Below are 18,973 nucleotides of genomic sequence, written 5' to 3' on the forward strand. Positions count from 1 at the left end.
TAAAATGGAATATCATTTTGGTCTAAGTTATTGTGCAAAGCCTTTATCATTTGCATGGAACAAAGAGGAATCCTACTGTCTCAGCCTGGAGACTGCTCTTGAAGATGAATCTGGAAGGGGCCTGGAAATGTCTGTGTTTTATTAAATTACTGTTTTTTTACTCTGTGTCTTACCCTTTTCAATGGACATTACTAAGCCTGACAATAATTGAGTCCTAATAGAACAATAACTGATATGAATCATATTTATGACCCTACACTCATATTTTAATAACCTTTCAAGTTACTTTATAACCCAGGAGAAAAAGAATGGACTTCCGTCTATCAGCTGACTTCTGTTCTGTCTCCAAACTCTCCAGTCTGATCAGATCTATAAAACCTACAAGGAAAGAAGATGTTGGGGAAGAAGTAGGGCTAGGGAGGTTCATTCCTACATTATAGTAAATCAATGTTTACTTTTCTGATTCTAAAATCCTTAGAGCTTTCTAGCAAATTTGGACAATAAAGGGGGGGAAAAGAGCATTTAAATCACCCATAAGGCAACCACCAAACCATTTAGACAGTGCCTTTTATCCAAATTGGAAAGTAATTTCCAATTACTTTCTAAACAAACGTGTATTCTTTTTACATGGGAGTACACTACATTTTAAATTTCAGTAGTTTTTTCTCCCATGAGTTATGAAAAATAATCTTTTTCTAAAAAATTTTTATTCTAGTACCATATAAGCAATCTAAAATTTCTCCTTTTAACCACATTCAAATATATAATTCAGTCCTGTTATTACGTTCACGATGTTGTGCTATGATCATCGCCATGCACTACCAAAACTTTTCCATTACCCTAATTAGAAACTCGGTACAATTGAACCATTAACTCTTCATTCCCTACCTCTGGCCTCTAGTAACCTTCATTCTAGTTTCAGACTCTGAGAATTTGCTTATTCTAATTTTTCATATCAGTAAGATCATAACAATATTTGTCCTTCTGTGCCTGGCTTATTTCATATAACATGATATCTTCAAGTTTCATCCAGGTTGTGGCATGTATCAGAACTTCATTCCTATTTATGACTGAATAACTTTCTGTTGTATTTGATTATCCATTCATTAGTTGATGGACACTTGGGTTGCTTCCATCTTTTGCCAATTGTAAATAATGCCACTATGAGCACTGGTGTATAAATATCTGTTTGAGTCCCTACTTTCAATTCTTTTGGGAGAATAACTTGAAGTGGGACTTCCAGGTCTTATGGTAATTTTATATTTAACTTTCTGAGGAACCACCAAACTGTTTTCCACGGTGGATGCACCATTTTATGCTCCCACCAACAATGAACAAGTATTCTTCTTTCTCCATATCTTCTCCAATACTTGTAAATTTATGTGCTTTTTTAAAATAGCAGCCATTTTAATGGGTTTGAAATGGAACTTCATTGTGGTTTTAATTTGCATTTCCCTAATGGTTAATGATGTTGAGCTCTTTTCATGTGCTTTCTTGGCCATTGTATATCTTCTTTGGAGAAATGTCCATTCAAGACTTTCCCATTTTTTAATTGCATTGTTTTTTGTTGTTGTTGAATCGATGAGTTTCTTTATATATTCTGGATATTAAAACCTTATCAGATATTTTCTCCCATCCTATAGATTGTCTTTTTACTTTCATGATGAAGTCCTTTGATGCACAAAAGTTTTTAATTTTGATGATTAAAAAATTAATTTTAATTTTTCATCTACTTTTTCTTTTGTTGCTCATGCTTTGGGTGTAAATCTAAGAAACCATTGCCCAACACAAGGTGTTAGACAAGGTGTTGTTAATGTAGCTACCCTAGCTATATTTTAGTTACTATTTTCATGATATATATTTTCCTATCCTTTTACATACAGTCTCCTTGCATCTTTGAATTTAAGGGCAGTCTCTTGCAAACAGCATATTATAGGATCATGCTTTTCTTTACATTCTGCCAGTCTCTGCCTTTTGACTGGAGTGTTTAATCTATTTACATTTAAAGTAACTACTAATAATGTGGGACTTTTTTCTGCCATTTTGCTACTTGGTCTTTGTAAATCTTATATCTTTTTCAACCCTTAATTCTTCCATTAATGCTTACTTCCATATTTATTTGATTTTTTTAATATTGTACCATTTTGAAACCTTTCTCATTTCTTTTTGATCTATTTTTTCCTGTTTATCCTGGGCTAACATTTTAACATCCTAAATCTATAAGCATCACTTTTGATTTTATACCAACTTAACTTCAATAGCATACACATACACTGTTTCTATACCCCTGTCCCCCCTACCTTTTTGCTGTGCTTGTTAAAAATTATATCTTTATACATTTGTGTTAGTTTGTAAGATGCTGTGATGCAATATGCCAGAACTGGAGTGGCTTTTTAAAAAGAGAATTTAATAAGTTACAAGTTTACATTTCCTAAGCCTTTAAGAATGGCCAGACTAAGGCATCCAGGGAAAGATATCTTAACTCAAGGAAGGTTGATGGGTCAGAAACACCTCTGTCACCTAGGTAGTCATGTGGCTGTCATCTGCTGGTCCCTTGCTCCTGGGCTCCCTTACTTTCAGCCTCTGTTCCTGTGGGGATACCTCACTTTGCTTTTCCAGGGCTGGCTTTCATTTCTTTGCTTTCTATAGCTCTCTTTAGGTTCTGACTTGTTAAAATCTCATGGTAACATCTGCTGGACTCGGTGTACCTGTGTCAGCTCTCTCTCTCTCTCTCTCTCTCTCTCTCTCTGTCAGATCTGTCAAACTCTCAAACTGTCCTTTTAGGCTTCTTCCGTCACATTTATAACCTGAAGGTATTTCTCAATCCCAATGTCATGTAACTGAATATTCATCTTTCACCTATCATTTTCCTAGTTGTTTGATGGCCTTTTTATTTTCCTGTTGACCTCTTGTAACCCTTCCACAATGTATCTTGATACCAAATAGCCCTCATGGTGTCTGCTGTGAGAGCTATTCACTGTTGTTACCTAACTAAACTGCTACTGCAACTTGGGAGTGTGCTTCATAGAGTCATTTCTGTAAATGCTGCTTGATTGCAATCAATACTCGCAATTTGGGTGTCAGGCCTTGCAAGTTTAGATTTAGGTTTACATTTGAAATCATTGTTTTGATTGGCCCATAGTATCTTTTTGTTTTATTTCATTTCACTTTTTATTATGGAACATTTCAAACACCAGTATAATGAAACTAAAATACCCATCACCCAGCACTACATTTATTGACTTAAGAATATCCTCCTGCCATACGTGCCCTTAACTCAATCTTGCCACTGGATTTTTTTTATAAAGCAAATCTCAGACATCACGTCATTTCATCCATAAATATCTCAGAACCTATCTCTTTTTAAAAAATAATCACAATTCCATTATCGTCTCTAAAAAGATTTTACACTTCTTTAATATCATCAAATAGTCAGTGCTCAAATTTTCCCATCTTTAATTTTTAAAACACATTTTTCTCATTCTTTCATTTATTTATTTTTATAATTTTTTTTTTCCAAATCAGGATTCAAATGGGGTCCACCCGTTTGACGGCTTTCTTGTTTTCTTCAATCAAGGTATTCCAGGTTTAGGTTATACCTTTCCTGCCCCAGATTTGGAATTAGCCATTTCTCTAAGGAGTGCTGGTCTCTTTTGCAGGAAATGGTATTCCAAGACCACAATATGGAATGCTTATTGGTCATTGTCTCTAGGTCTTTCCAATGGGCAGAGCTACTTTGAATTCAGGACTAGAAAGAAATATATATGTGAAATTATGCATGGTAATAATTCAAATTCAGGACTGTGAGGTTTTCACTTAACATCGTTTCTAGTACATCTGTATCTCCTCTTTCCACTCTGAAGAACCTGGTTCTCAAGGACCCTGAAGATGATTTACACAATTACTCATTTTCTTTACCCACAATACTCACACAACAGTCTCAGAATGACAATCTTATACTGTCAGGGTGAATATAATTATTGAAAACACTTGTTTGTTCTGGGCACCCTAAAACAACCTAGTTCACCTCTGGCTTAGCTTCTAGGGCTGTATATTTTGGGGCCCATAGTGGAGGTATAAATACAAACTCCAAAACCATGTCAAGGCAGGCCTGGAGTCACAAATTATCAACAAAAACTTGGTTTTTACTCATGGCTCAGATTGAGACAGTCCCACTTCCTTGTTGGCTTACCTGGCCAACAGGGAGATCCTGTTTTCTTCTCCACCCTTTCATTGAATAGGCAGGCCTTGAAGAGCCTCAGATTTTTGCAGGTACTTCTGTTTCATCTGCCCTTTCACATAAGTCCACTGCCTTTTTTAGCCTGACCCCCTTGTGTTTATTAAAACCTACGATTCTAGTTTATAGAGATTAGCAAATGGCCTTAAGCCAGCCATGACTTTGGGCCTGCTTTACCACTCTGGGTTTTTGATCCCTCTTAATTTTCATGCCCTGTAGATTTTTCTTACTTTGTGCAACTTTAGCTATATATTTAAAAGGAATTCTGTTATATTTGTTCAACCTTTCTAGATATTTTGCTCTGCAGATTTCCAGAAATGAAAATCCTAATTCACTTTTCTATTCTTTCCTTCTCAGTACTGAAAACACTTATAGAAATTTCTCTCTCTTTTTTCTTTTCCTAAGAATGGCTCTGGACAGATTTTGGAAATTTTATTAGTAGTGTTATGTGTATTCATTATTTAAGAGAATTTAAATTGATATTTCACAGGATTTTCGTCTAAAAATTTGTTATTAATTTATATTTTTGTACATTGTGGTTTGACTTGTGCACCTAACATATAGTTACTTTTGTAATAATTACTTGGAGGTTTGCAAAGAATTTGTAATCTACATTTTATGAAAAATGAAATAGATAAAATAACCTCATTTCTCCCTTATTGCTTAATTACAATTTTGAGAATTGTTGATAAAAATGTAGTACAACTATAAAACTATTAAAACTTTCAGAACTCATTTCCAAAAACTTTTAAAAGTAATTATCTCTCATTTTCTCCATATACTTAGGTGGCCAAGACATTTTTATGACAGATGAACAGAAGAAGTACTATAATGCAATGAAAAAATTAGGATCCAAAAAACCTCAAAAACCCATTCCAAGGCCTCTGGTGAGAGCAACTAAATAAATCTTAGTGTTTAAATAAATTTAAATGGTTCTGAGGAATTTAGATCTCTGCAATGTTGTCTTCCTTTATTTTTTTAATTCACAGTTATTATCTAAGAACTCAACAAAAACTCAAAGACACTGGTATACCTCAAGTGGTTAAGAAAATTAGACATTCAGATTCAACAGGGGGACCCCAGGAAACAACTTTAATTTGCTTTTTAATGACCACACAGTCAGTGTTTGCAATATGAGTTTACCAGTTTAACTTCATCTTGCCAAAACAAAATGAATCTGTAATGTCTTTTACCAGCTTTTTTTGGTGTGATATTGAGGTCATGCAACTCACTTGCACTTCACCAGTATTTATAATAAACTTCCTATATCAGAGGTCTGCAAACTTTTTCTGTAAAGTGCCAGACAGAAAATATTTCAGGCTTGGCAGGTCTTATGAGTTCTGTTGCAACTACTCAACTCTGCCACTGTCGTGCAAAAACAGCCACATAAACTGATAAACGGGATTATTTTCCAATACAACTTTATTTACGGGCACTGAAATTTGGATTTCATATAATTTTCATGTCACAAGATACTGTTCTACTTTTGATTTTTTTTCCCCAACCTTTAAGAAATATAAAAACCATTCTTAGTTCATAGGCTGTACGAAAACAGGCAGTGGGCCAGATTGGTTCTGTAAGACAAAGTTTGCTTGAGAGCTGAAGCATGTAGAGAATTTGGAACTTTTCATTCCATACACAAGACTCAAAATAATCAGACAGGTTTAATTAATTACTGTATTCCCAGCGCTCAGATTAGAGCCTGGCCTATTGTGTGTCTCAGCAAGTATTTATGAAATGAAAGAATATGTTTTAAAATACAGATAATAGTATGTTCCACTAGGATTAAATATTTATGCTATACTAAAAATGTCTGTGAATGTTAAGGCAAAGTATTTAGGTTTTACTCCTTATACAATGGAGGGTTTTGACCAGAGTGGTTAAAGATAAGATTATGGTTATAGAAGTTGAATCTATCAGCTGTATGTGGGACTTCAGTATACAGCAGTCACAGCTAGCTTTTAAGTACCAAATGAATAGCAATTGCATAGAGATAAAAATCCAACCGTTTTAAACTGAGCAATGTTGCTTTTCATTTCCAGCAATAGAGCAAGGGATTTGAAATAATTTCTGATTCTTCCTGAAGTATCCCCACAGGTTGGCTTCATTACTTGGTTTAAAAATCATGCTGAGATGTAGGAGTCACTTTACATTCTAAAGCAACATTGAATGATATTAAAAATGCTTTGAGATCATCTACCACATTAAGTCATTTATGCTCTTTATCTCCTCTGCTTCTCCAAATACTAGTGTTGAACTGTAAGGCCAGTACTTATCCTCTCTCACCTTTATTTTTGCCCACTCATTCTGCTTTCCTGAAGAGAATCCTTAAAAGTATCTTTCTCCAAGTAATTTCTGACCTCCCAGATGTACTCCCACATAACAAATACACTTGACTTTCAAATAGCTCCTCCAAGATCTTTGATACACGTCTTAGGGAACCTAGTATGTGGTTTGAAAGACACCAGCTTGAATGTAATGTGTTTCCAATGCCACGACTCCTTCTCTTCTTTCTTCCCAACACCTTTGCTCTCTCTGAGTTCTATTACTCACTTGCCTGCCTCCAACTCCCGTCTGTATTGATGCTGTTGGACACATCTGTAGTCCAGCCTCTGCACCTGTGCTCTGTGCCCTACAGTCTTTGGGTGCCTTGCTGGCACTTCAAATTCACTGTGCTCAGAACAAATCTCATTGTCTCCCTCCAAATGCCTCATCCTCTATGTTCTTTGGCTAGTTGTATGGCTCCACCAATGAGAAATGAGTGACAACCTTAACTCTCTCATATCCCTCGACATTCAAACATTCTCTGACTCCCCTTGCTTCTGGCTCCATGTTAACACTGAAAGCTAAATGCTTATGCCTTTCTCTGCTGTTACCAGCATAAACTACCATTATCTTTTGCCTGGAAGTCTAAAGATACATTATCAGGGGTCCACAGGATGAGTCCTCTAAATACAATCACAAATACATGCTTTGATTAGATGATAGTAAAAACTAATATAATATATAGATATATTCTAAAATAATCAGCATATAGTCAAGAACTGCTGCACAATTTCAGTGTCTGAGTTGGTCTCAATAACAGTTTTCTACCAGGTAAAAGACAAAGTATGTGCCTCACAGAAGTCAGGATAAAGAAAGTAGTGGGATAGAGTCATTTCACTGTTTGTGGTAGATTTGACTAGCAGGCTTGGGTTAGGCGTATGCCACAGCAATCAGCATATTCTCAATTTGTGGGCAGTATGGCCATGTATGTTATATATGTTCAAACAAGTCCATAAGTTCACCAACAGTAATTATATGAAGTGATCAGTTTTCTGTTCCATTTTTAGTAATCATTGGATCAGAAACCCATTTTTCTACCCTTATTTCAAGTGAACAAGAATTAGATAATTCGAGAATTGATTGAATACAGAGTTTTGTTTAGGTATAAATTCTGATTATTCTGAACAGAAAAATTAAGCCTTGGAGATATTAATTCCATTTTGTCCAACATGCTGTATGAAAATGTATTCTCTGCATTAACATTATTGCAGTAAAACTACAGATGAAATATAGAGATCCAGATTCACCCTTTTTTATTATTAAATGCTGTGTGGGCCATTTTATTTCAGTAAATGACATCATCCAGCACATCAAAATTATTTTAATAAGAATTTTTAATGTATATTTTAAAATTATATATGTGTATTATATATATATATAATTATATATGTGTATTATATATATATATGGATATAAAGCTATAAGCCCAAGCAGCTTACAACAGTTATCCAATTAAGTTTAATTGAAAATATATAAGGCAATACTGGGGATCTACAAGAATTTATTTTCCTTTAAAAAGTACCTATGCATTTCTCAAAAAATGACTTTAATTGTAAGAGAGAACAAATAATTTCTTTGTATCCATAGCCTTTTTTTATGTATGCAATCTCATTCTTACAACTCAAAATGACCTATGATTTCTTTTCTTTCTCAGAACAAATGCCAAGGTCTCGTGTTTGACCTTGTCACAAACCAGATCTTTGACATCATCATCATAAGTCTCATTGTCCTAAACATGGTTTGCATGATGGTTGAGTCGGAGGGACAGTCCAGCCACATGACGCGCATCCTGGAGCATCTCAACTTGACCTTTGTGGTCATCTTTACAATAGAGTGTCTCATCAAAATCTTTGCTTTGAGGCAATACTACTTCACCAATGGTTGGAATTTATTTGACTGTGTGGTTGTGCTTCTTTCCATTGTTAGTAAGTAAAATTAGCAGTAGAGGGGTTTTAAATTGAGAACCAGATATAAACTTGTCAATATTTTTGTCATTTGGAAGTATATCCACACTATTCACAAAGCAACAGACTAGCCTACATGTGGTTTCTGAAAAAATCGACAGATTTACTAACACCGTTCTCTACCAGGAAGTTGCCAGGAGATAGCACTTAATGTCCACTCCCTGGACTGTTTACTCAATTGAATTAGCGAGTCACATAATTCTGTGGATAACTTATTCAAAGGAGGGAGACAAAATTAAACTTGAAAGTTTTTAGAAGGGTACCTGTTTTATCCAGGTAACTAAGTCAAAGTTCCACCTCTCCTGTTTAACTATAAGCACTGGTGTGCATTATATAAAGTTTTTAGGATTTGTCATTTAGTTTTCCATGTTTTCCTCTTGTTCAAAGTCCAAGTGGATTCCAGACCACAATTATTGTCACCTCTGCACAATGCTCACCATTTCCTCACCTCCTACACAGGTCCCCTGATGCATTCTACAAAGGGCTTCCAAGGGTATGTATGTCATAAGGACAAACGGTACTTTCTCTTCACACTGTATCTCATGTTAACTTAAAGCACATGGTGAACTACGCTTATTGCAACTGCTTTGAAGTATTCATCAACCAACCTCACTCTATATTCAGTATATTTTTCTTATCCCTAGGTGAGGGTAACAATAAGGTTTATGAAAGGAAAATGGGGAAGAAAGAGTTATTACCAGGTACCATTTTATAATAAACACACACACAAACACACACTCATCAACTTTAAACACTAAATTTTTCAATGCTAAACCGTAAGAATTTATTTTAACTTTTTGAAGTCTGGTTTTAGCTACACCATTAATCTGACTTTTTAAATTGTATTAATCTGCTCAGGATCCCTTTTCATAGTTCACAAAGCAATGAAGACAATGAAAACTGATTTGACATATAGAAGCTTCTGTGTGATCTCAGAAAGAAAAGATACATCAAACAGATAAATTGCATCAAAATATTTTGGTTCCTATAGCCACAGCAATGCAAATTAAATAGACCTTTAATCTTTTAGTCAATTCCAGGTACAAGTCCTGATGAGATTGACAGTAGCAATAAAAGTTATAAAATGATGGTAGAATGAGTCTGGGGTAGCCCCACTGAGAGTTTAAAGAGCCCTTCCTCAAATATCCAGGGAACACCTCATTCATTCCACTATTCTTTGAGATCCTTCCAGGTAGTGCTAGGCACTGTTAAGTTTGCTGAAATACCTTTGACTTCTGTCCTTTGAACAACTTCCAGGCCATTGTAGTTATACATGCTATACAGTATTTTGTTCCTCTGAATGGGAAAATCCACAAATGGAGCCAAATCCTACTCATTGATATGGGCAGCCTTTTATATGCCTATGCAATGTCACCCAACACTTAGCTGTAACTTTCCCAAACTCTGACCCAAGCCCTTAAAGAAACACAAAATGAGTTGAAGTGAATCTCTCTCTAGGAGCTTATAAAGATATTAAAAATTACTTACTCTAAAGAGTCAGAAAAAGGCAGGGAAATTAACTGAACACCAAAGTTACATGGTACACAGAAGACGTGAGTTTGGAGAAGGGACAGATTACTGTGGGCTGGATTAATCAAAGAAATATTCAGGGAAGGTTGAGCCTTAAAGGATAGCCCTCCTCCAGCTGTGGCTGAATTCCACATCTTGCCAGGGTTAGGTGCCCAATAAGTGTATAAATTAAACATCTTTGACACAATTGGACAGTCAGCGAATCATATCATCAGCTAGTTCTCTTTAGTCATTCAGTGACAGCAGATGGGTTTTGGTTGTCCATACCAGAATAACTCCCAATGACCTTTAGACGGCCCCCAGGGCAAGAACAAGGCTATGTCTACATAAGGCAAGCATGTTCCAGCCATTTTGTAATATCTGGGCTAAAGTGTGAGTTAAGTCTTTGGATCACTTGCCTTCAGGGCAGCCAGTGAGTGAACAGTGTGACATTTTAGCCCAGATATTCAATTTGCAGAAACCTCTGCTTGAGATGTCATTTCTAGGATGTTCACAATTACAGAGAAAGTGTCTTCCAAATTGATCCCTTAATCCTTTTGGGTCTAGACCTCAGGAATCCTTCCTCAGGAATGAGCATATGTACAAATATATGTGACCCATGGAGAATTGTAGACCACAGATAAACATTCCAGTACCATCAGCACATCATGGCTCTTTCAGCAGTTAAGCCATCCTTACCTGTGCCAGGGTTGATTCAAATCCCCCCAAATAAATAAGAACTTGATCATTTTTAAAGATCTTTGAAGTTAGGAATTTCACAATTTCTACTGGCAGCCCAGGCTCAAACCAACCTTCAGTACTACAAATGTTCTTCGCGTTCTAATGGGAATGACTCAAACTATAAGTTTATCTGGTTTCCATTCTATATATTCAACAAATAGGGAAAACAATTATACTTGTTATCCCACGAGAAACTTTAGATACCCAATATGGATAATGTACCTCAAGACCATAAGAAAACTCACAAAATAGCCTTTCATAAAACACTTAAGCGTCTCTTCTGAATTCTCTTTCCTTTCCTTAGTTGTCTTCCTTCAATATTTTGGACATTCTTTGAGACCCTCCCAGATCTTACACGACTTTCCATGTTCTGAAAAAAGATACGTTTCTGAGAAAGTCACAAGCACAAATCAGACAATGTGACTTCATTTAGAAGTGAAACATTTTTAGTTTAACCATGATTACTTTCACCATCTAAAGCTGTATAGCCCTTGGAAATTATTTGTGAAGGCACAGAGAGATGTTTTCCATGATATTGTTAAAGAAAATTCTTAAATTTGTTCATAAATTACAAGTATTGATTAAAAGTTGGCTTCCCTAGGATTAATGGTTGGAGAGACAGCCTGGGTTTGAATACAGTGTGCTAGCTGGAAATTTACTAACTCTTCTCCTTCTCCTAGGTGCAATAATTTCTTTAATGGAACACCGGACGCACATTCCTTTCCCTCCGACGCTTTTCAGAATTGTCCGCTTGGCTCGGATAGGCCGTATCTTGAGACTTGTTCGAGCAGCAAGGGGAATTAGGACACTCCTTTTTGCTCTGATGATGTCCCTTCCCTCTCTATTCAACATTGGTCTTCTGCTTTTTCTGGTTATGTTTATTTATGCCATTTTTGGTATGAACTGTTTTTCCAAAGTGAACGATCCTGGAATTGATGACATATTAAACTTCAAAACATTTTTCAGCAGCATGCTCTGTCTCTTCCAGATAACTACATCAGCAGGCTGGGATGCCCTTCTCAAACCCATGTTGCAACCAAAAGTCTCATGTAACCCCAAAGAGGAGAACTGTCACCTGTCTGTCGTAGCTATAACCTACTTTGTCAGTTACATCATTATCTCCTTCCTCATTGTTGTCAACATGTATATTGCTGTGATTTTAGAAAACTTCAATACAGCCACTGAAGAAAGTGAGGACCCTTTGGGTGAAGATGATTTTGAACTATTCTATGAAGTTTGGGAAAAGTTTGATCCAGAAGCAACACAGTTTATCCAATATTCTGCCCTTTCTGACTTTGCTGATGCTCTGCCTGAGCCTTTACGTGTTGCAAAGCCAAATAGATTTCAGTTTCTTGTAATGGACTTGCCCATGGTGAGTGGGGATCGCCTCCACTGCATGGATATTCTCTTTGCTTTCACCACTAGGGTACTTGGTGAATCCAACGGCCTGGATAGCATGAAAGCAATGATGGAAGAGAAATTCATGGAAACCAACCCTTTCAAGAAGTTATATGAACCCATAGTTACTACCACCAAAAGAAAGGAAGAGGAAAGATGTGCTGCTGTTATTCAAAAAGCCTTTCGAAGGTACATGATGAAGATGCCCAAGGGTGCTTTTGAAGACAGGCCTCATTCACCACTCCAGACACTCTGCAGTGGAGACTTGTCCAGCTCTGGGATGAATGAGGGCAAAGCCCACTATGACTGAACCCCTGCCTCACAGCTTCATAGCCTTTCTTCCAGCCTTTGAGCTCAAGGGGTCCACAGTTCAGCATATGAACAAGTAATGGACTCACTGCACTGACCATTCCATTTTTTCTGGCTAAAGGAAGAAGATACTATAAAGGGCTGTAGAGGACAAACTTTGTTAGGGTTAAAACGTATTTCAAATTATGTCAAAATACAAGAATAAAAATAAACAAAAATACACGTTAAAAATTTTAAATTGTGTTTTTCCATATGTTTCTAGGTACATTACCCAATACCTTTGTATGATTTTTTCCCAAGGCGAGTATGTGGTTTATCACATATAGATCTTTTGCATGTTAAATAAAATTCCAAACCTGTCAATAAATGAATAGCTTATTGCATATATTTTTTACCAGAGTTAAATATTTGGGCTTTATTTCAAACCTAAAGGCATGATCTTGGAGTTCAGTTACCACCCTACCTTTCAACAAATAAAATTTCTGTTATAAATATTTGGAAAAAAATAAATGAGACTTTCAGTTGGCATTTCTTTCAGATAGCACATTAATAATTCCCTCCTGTTATTCAGTGATTGTGTATATAGTGATTTAAGTGTGGTGCTTTGCTTGGAGTTAAAGGCTGGGGTCAGTGGTGTGAGGTAAGTGTTTAATAATTGGCTCTCCAAGAAAAAAAAAATCCCTGATTTATAGAATTTACTGATTTCCATAGTGTTAATACTGCCATCATGGCTGATGTGAATGAGCAAAGTTGTTGAGAGGAAATGCTCACAATCACGTCTTCTGAGCTTGCCTGAGCTGGCTCTAGCACTCCACTGGCTGTAGCCAATAAGAAAGTCCCCCTTGACTCTGATCAAAATATATGTCTTAGTTTGCCTGGGCTGCTATGACAAATACCATACTCTGGAATTTATTGTTTCATAATGTGGAAGGCTAGAAGTCCAAAATCAAGGGATCAACAAGCCATACTTTCTCTGAAGTTCATAACATTCAGGTGGGGGCTTGCTGGCAATCTTTGCCTCCATCACATGGTCATTGGTCTCCCTCTGTCTCTGCCTGTGGCTTCTACTCCTACTTAGTTGTCTGTGTCTCTGACTAGATTTCTTCTCCTTATAAGATCTCCATTCATTTTAGATTACATTCCATCTGTGCCAGTTTGAAAGGATGTATGTACCCTAGAAAAACCATGCTTTAATCTTAATTCCATTTTGTAAAGGCAGCCATTTCTTCTAGTCCCTGTTCAGTACTTTGTAATTAGATCATCTCCCTGGAGATGTGACTCAATCAAGAGTGGTTGTTAAACTGGATTAGGTGGAGATGTGTCTCCACCCATTCAGGTGGGTCTTGATTACTTTTCTGGAATCTTATAAAAGAAGAAACATTTTGGAGAAAGGAGGGGATTCTGAGACAGCAGAATGATGTAGCTATGAGAAACAGAGTCCACCAGCTGGTGACCTTTGGAGCTGAAGAAATAAAATGCCTCCCAAGGAGCTTCATGAAACAGGAAGTCAGGAGAGAGAGCTAGCAGATGATGCTGTGTTTGCCACATGCCTTTTCAGATGAGGGAAAAACCCTGATTATGTTTGCCATGTGCCTTCTCACTTGAGAGAGAAACCCTGAACTTCATTGGCCTTCTTGAACCAAGGTATCTTTCCCTGGATGCCTTAGATTGGACATTTCTATAGACTTGTTTGAATTGGGACATTTCTTGGCCTTAGAACTGTAAACTTGCAATTTATTAAATTCCCCTTTTTAAAAGCCATTCCATTTCTGATGTTGCATTCTGGCAACTAGCAAACTAGAGCACTGTATTAGTTAGAGTTCACTAGAGAAACAGAATCAACAGGAAATATTCATAAATATAAAATTTATTAAAGTGTCTCACATAACCATGGAAATGTAGAGTCCAAAATCTATAGAGCAGGCAGTGAAGCTGACAATTCCAATGGAGGGTCTGGATGAATTCCACAGGAGAGGATCACCAGCCAAAGCAGGAAGAGAGCCTGTCTCTTCTAAATCCTCCTTAAAAGGCTTCCAGTGATTAGATTAAGCATCACTCATTGCAGAAGACATTCCCCTTGGCTGATTACAAATAAAATCAGCTATGGATGCAGCCCACGTGATCACAGTTTAATCCTATGAAATGTCCTCATAGCAACAGACAGGCCAGCACTTGCCCAATCAGACAAACAGATACCACCACTTGGCCAAGTTGACACATGAGCCTAAACATGACAGCCCACCCCTTATCAACTTGGCAGCTATACATATCAACTTAGACCATTCCTAATTTCTAAATAAAAAACAATAAAAATACATTTTTTCTTTCACCGAACAATACTCTACTCTCCTGCATATAACCAGAAACACATTAACTCTCTCCAGACTAGGGTGCAAGTCCTTGAGTATTATTCATTCTTAAACTTGATATCTTACAACTTAAATAGTATAACATGAACAAAACAGCATCACAGTCCTTGTTTCTGTAACTGATCACGTGATCATAGTTCATATTTATCACTACCTTCTTCCACTACCCATTCCATGTTCCCTTTCCCCTTAGCAAGCACTTCAGCTGGCCGTGGTTCTTTGCCTGGTGGGGTGACTCAAACCTTCATTCCTGAAGTTTCAGAGCCATGGGTAGTCCTGCCTGGATTGGGTTGTTGAAGTTTTCCATTGGTTTTAATCACAGGGCATGGTAGCACTAAAAGCTGCCATAGGGGAGTTCCTATATTCCAGGAAAACTCTTCTTTACCTCCATTGTGTAGTTGCTGTCCTATTTCTCCCCTGATAGGGTGAATCACCCCAGCCAGTAATGTAATCCCCCTCTTGGCTTGTTGATCCAGGGGCATGAATAGCCCAAAGTGACCAGGTGGCAGTCTTAGATTTCAGTTCAATGGAATCATTGTTGTTTCTCCTGGTGGGAGTATTCCTCCTTTAGGAACTAAAACTTGTAGACCAGCAGAACTCAGGGTAGCAGGGACAGGAAGCAAAAGTTTTCCTAGTGGATCACTAGGGGTAATAGTGAGTGGTGCCACTCCCATTTCCACCCCTTGGTTCCTGTACCCATGGATCCTGGCTATGGGAGAAACAGCACCATACAGCGAATGCTGATTCAGAGCATACACAGCTTCCTGGAGAACATTACCCCAGCCCTTCAAGGTATTGCCAACTAGTTGGTACCATAATTGAGTTTTCAAAAGGCCATTCCACCATTCTATCAATCCAGCTACTTCTGGATGATAGGGAACATGGTAAGACCAGAGAACTCCATGAGCATGTGCCCATTTCCTCACTTCATTTGCTGTGAAGTGTGTTCTTTGATCAGAAGCAATGCTGTGTGGAATACCACAACAATGGATAAGGCATTATATAAGCCCACAGATGGTAGTTTTGGCAGAAGCATTGTGTGCAGGGAAGGCAAACCCATATCCAGAGTATGTGTTTATTCCAGTTAGAACAAATCACTGCCCCTTCCATAAAGGGAGTGGTCTAATGTAATCAACCTACCACAATGTAGCCGGCTGGTCACCTCAGGGAATGGTGCCATATCAGGGGCTGAGTGTGGACCTCTGCTGCTTGCAGATTGGGCACTTACCAGTGGCTGTAGCCAAGTCAGCCTTGGTGAGTGGAAGTCCATGTTGCTGAGCCCATGCATAACCTCCATCCCTACCACCATGACCACTTTGTTCATGAGCCCATTGGGCAATGACAGGTTTGCTGGGAAAAGAGATTGACTGGTATCCACAGAATGGGTCATCTTATCCACTTGATTATTAAAACCTTCCTCTGCTGAAGTCACCCTCTGTTGCTCATTCACATGGGACACAAATATCTTCATGTTTTTTTCCCGCTCATAAAGGTCTATCCACATACTTCTTTCCCAGGCCTCTTTGTCACTAATTTTCCAATAATGGTCTTTTCAAGTCCCTGACCATTCAGCCAAATCATTAGCAACAGCCCATGTGTCAGTATATGAATGCACCTCTGGCCAGTTCTCCTTGCAAGCAAAATGAATAACCAGGTGCACTGCTTGAATTTCTGCCCACTGGGAGAACTTCTGTTCACCACTTTCCTTCAAGGACACCCCAAAAAGGGTTGTAGTGCTACAATTGCCCTCTTTCGGGTGGTACCTGCATATTGTGCTGAACCATCTGTAAACCAGGCCCAAGTTTTCTATACCTCAGTCAATTCACTGTAAGGAACTCCCCAAGAGACCATAGCTCTGCTCTGGGAAAGAGATGGTAATGTGGCAGGAGTGGAGACCATGGGCATTTTGGCCACTTCCTCATGTAACTTACTTGTGCCTTCAGGAACTGCTCTGGCCCTATTTCATATATGCCATTTCCATTTTATGATAGAGTGCTGCTGTGCACGCCCAACTTTATGGCTTGGTGGGTTAGACAACACCCAGATCATGATAGGCAACTCAGGTCTCATGGTAACTTCGTGGCCCAAAGTTAAGCGTTCAGTCTCTACTAAGGCCCAGTAGCAGGCCAAAAGCTGTTTCTCAAAAGGAGAGTAGTTTTCTGCAGCAGATGCTAAGGCTTTGCTCCAAAATCCTTCGCGTTGTGATTCTCCTATAGGGGTCTGCCAAAGGCTCCAAACAGCATCTCTATTTGCCACTGACACTTCCAGCACCATTGGATCTGGCAATATAATCAACCTGCCACTATGTAGCCAGCTGGTCACCTCAGGGAATGGTGCCATATCAGGGGCTGCGTGTGGATCTCTGCTGCTGGCAGATTGGGCACTCAGCAGCGACTGTAAACAGGTCAAATGTACATACATACAAGAGCAGCTTGCACAGCAGCCTGGACCTGGTACAGAGCCTCCTCTTGTTCAGGTCCCTACTCAAAATTAGCAGCTTTTCTGGTCACTTGATAAATGGGTCAGAGTAGCACACCCAAATAAGAAATATGTTGTCGCCAAAATCCAGAGACCAACTAGGTGTTATGCCTCTTTTTTGGTTGTAGAAAGGGCCAGATGCAGCAACTTATCCTTCACCTTAGAAAGGATATCTTGACATGGCCCACACCACTGGACATCTAGAAATTTCACTGAGGTGGAGGGCCCCTGTATTTTTGGTGGATTTCTCTCCCATCCTCTGACACGCAAATGCCTTACCAGTAAGTCTAGAGTAGTTGCTACTTCTCGCTCACTACATCCAATCAACATGGTACCATCAATATAATGGACCAGTGTGATGTCTTGTGGGAGGGAGAAAGGATCAAGGTCCCTGTGGACAAGATTATGACATAGGGTTAGAGAATTGATATATCCCTGAGGTAGGACAGTGAAAGTATATTGCTGAACTTGCCAGCTGAAAGCAAATTGTTTCTGGTGGTCCTTACTAACAGCTATTGAGAAAAAAGCATTTGCCAGATCAATAGCTGCATACCAGGTACCAGGGGATGTATTGATTTGCTCAAGGGATGATACCACATCCAGAACAGCAGCTGCAATTGGAGTTACCACCTGGTGGAGCTTACAATAATCCACTGTCATCTTCCAAGACCCATCTATTTTCTGTAAAGACCAAATAGGAGAGTTGAATGGGGATGTGGTAAGAATCACCACCCCTACATCCTTCAAGTCCTTAAGAGTGGCAGTAATCTCTGCAATCCCTCCAGGAATCTGGTATTGCTTCTGATTTACTATTTTGCTCAGTAGGGGCAGTTCTAGTGGCTTCCACTTGGTCTTTTCCACCATAATAGCCCTCACTGCATGAGTTAGAGAGCCAATGTGGGGATTTGGCCAGTTGCTCAGAATGTCTATTCCAGTTTTACATTCTGAAACTGGGGAAATAACTACAGAATGGGTCCAGGGGCCCACTGGAGCCACTGTGAGACAGATCTGAGCTACAACTCCATTGCTTACCTGGCTTCCATAAGCCCCCACTCTGACTGGTGGACCAGACTGATGTTTTGGGTCCCCTGGAATTAATGTCACTTCTGAACCAGTGTCTAATAATCCCTGAAATATCTGATCATTTCCTTTTTCCCAGTGCACAATTACCCTGGTAAAAGGTCATCGGACTCCTTGGAGAAGGCTTAGAGGAAGATTAACAGTATAAATTTGTGGCAGTGTAACAGGGTTCTCCTCCAAATGGACATGGCCTCCCTTTCATTCAAGGGGCTCTGGATCTGTAAACTGTCTCAAGTCTGGAAATTGATTAAGGGGCTGTGACTCTGTGTTTTTGCAATTTAGTTTAGACTTCTGTTCACTTGACCTAGAACTCTTTTGTTTATACAGCTTGAGCAAGAATTTAGTAGACTGCCCTTCTATTATATTTCTATGTACCCCATGATTTACTAGCCAATGCCACAAATCTCTACGAGTCATATAATTTTGACTCCTGCTTTGAGTTTCCTGTCTATTATAATAGCCATGTCTACCCTGTCTTTGGTGATTAAGTGCTGCCATCTGGCTTCTGCCAACTCAGGATCTAGTCATCCCCATTGTGTTTCAGTATTCCAGCTCAGTGATAG

The 18,973-nt window shown here is 38.4% G+C and overlaps 1 protein-coding gene across 2 annotated transcripts in view; it reads left to right on the forward strand.

The window, feature by feature from the left end:
* The window catches only part of SCN11A (sodium voltage-gated channel alpha subunit 11), a 160,764-nt gene extending 147,936 nt beyond the window's left edge, over positions 1-12,828 (forward strand). For both annotated transcript variants that reach the window (XM_077129771.1, XM_077129770.1), the window contains 3 exons: positions 5,024-5,124; positions 8,217-8,487; positions 11,457-12,828. In XM_077129771.1, coding sequence (XP_076985886.1) covers positions 5,024-5,124; positions 8,217-8,487; positions 11,457-12,484 — 1,400 coding nt within the window. In that variant the 3' untranslated portion in view covers positions 12,485-12,828. The remainder of the gene's footprint in view (positions 1-5,023; positions 5,125-8,216; positions 8,488-11,456) is intronic.
* The last annotated feature ends 6,145 nt before the right edge of the window (positions 12,829-18,973 follow it).

Source organism: Tamandua tetradactyla, chromosome 15, assembly GCF_023851605.1.
Source record: "Tamandua tetradactyla isolate mTamTet1 chromosome 15, mTamTet1.pri, whole genome shotgun sequence".
In the NCBI taxonomy this organism is placed as follows: Eukaryota; Metazoa; Chordata; class Mammalia; order Pilosa; family Myrmecophagidae; genus Tamandua; species Tamandua tetradactyla.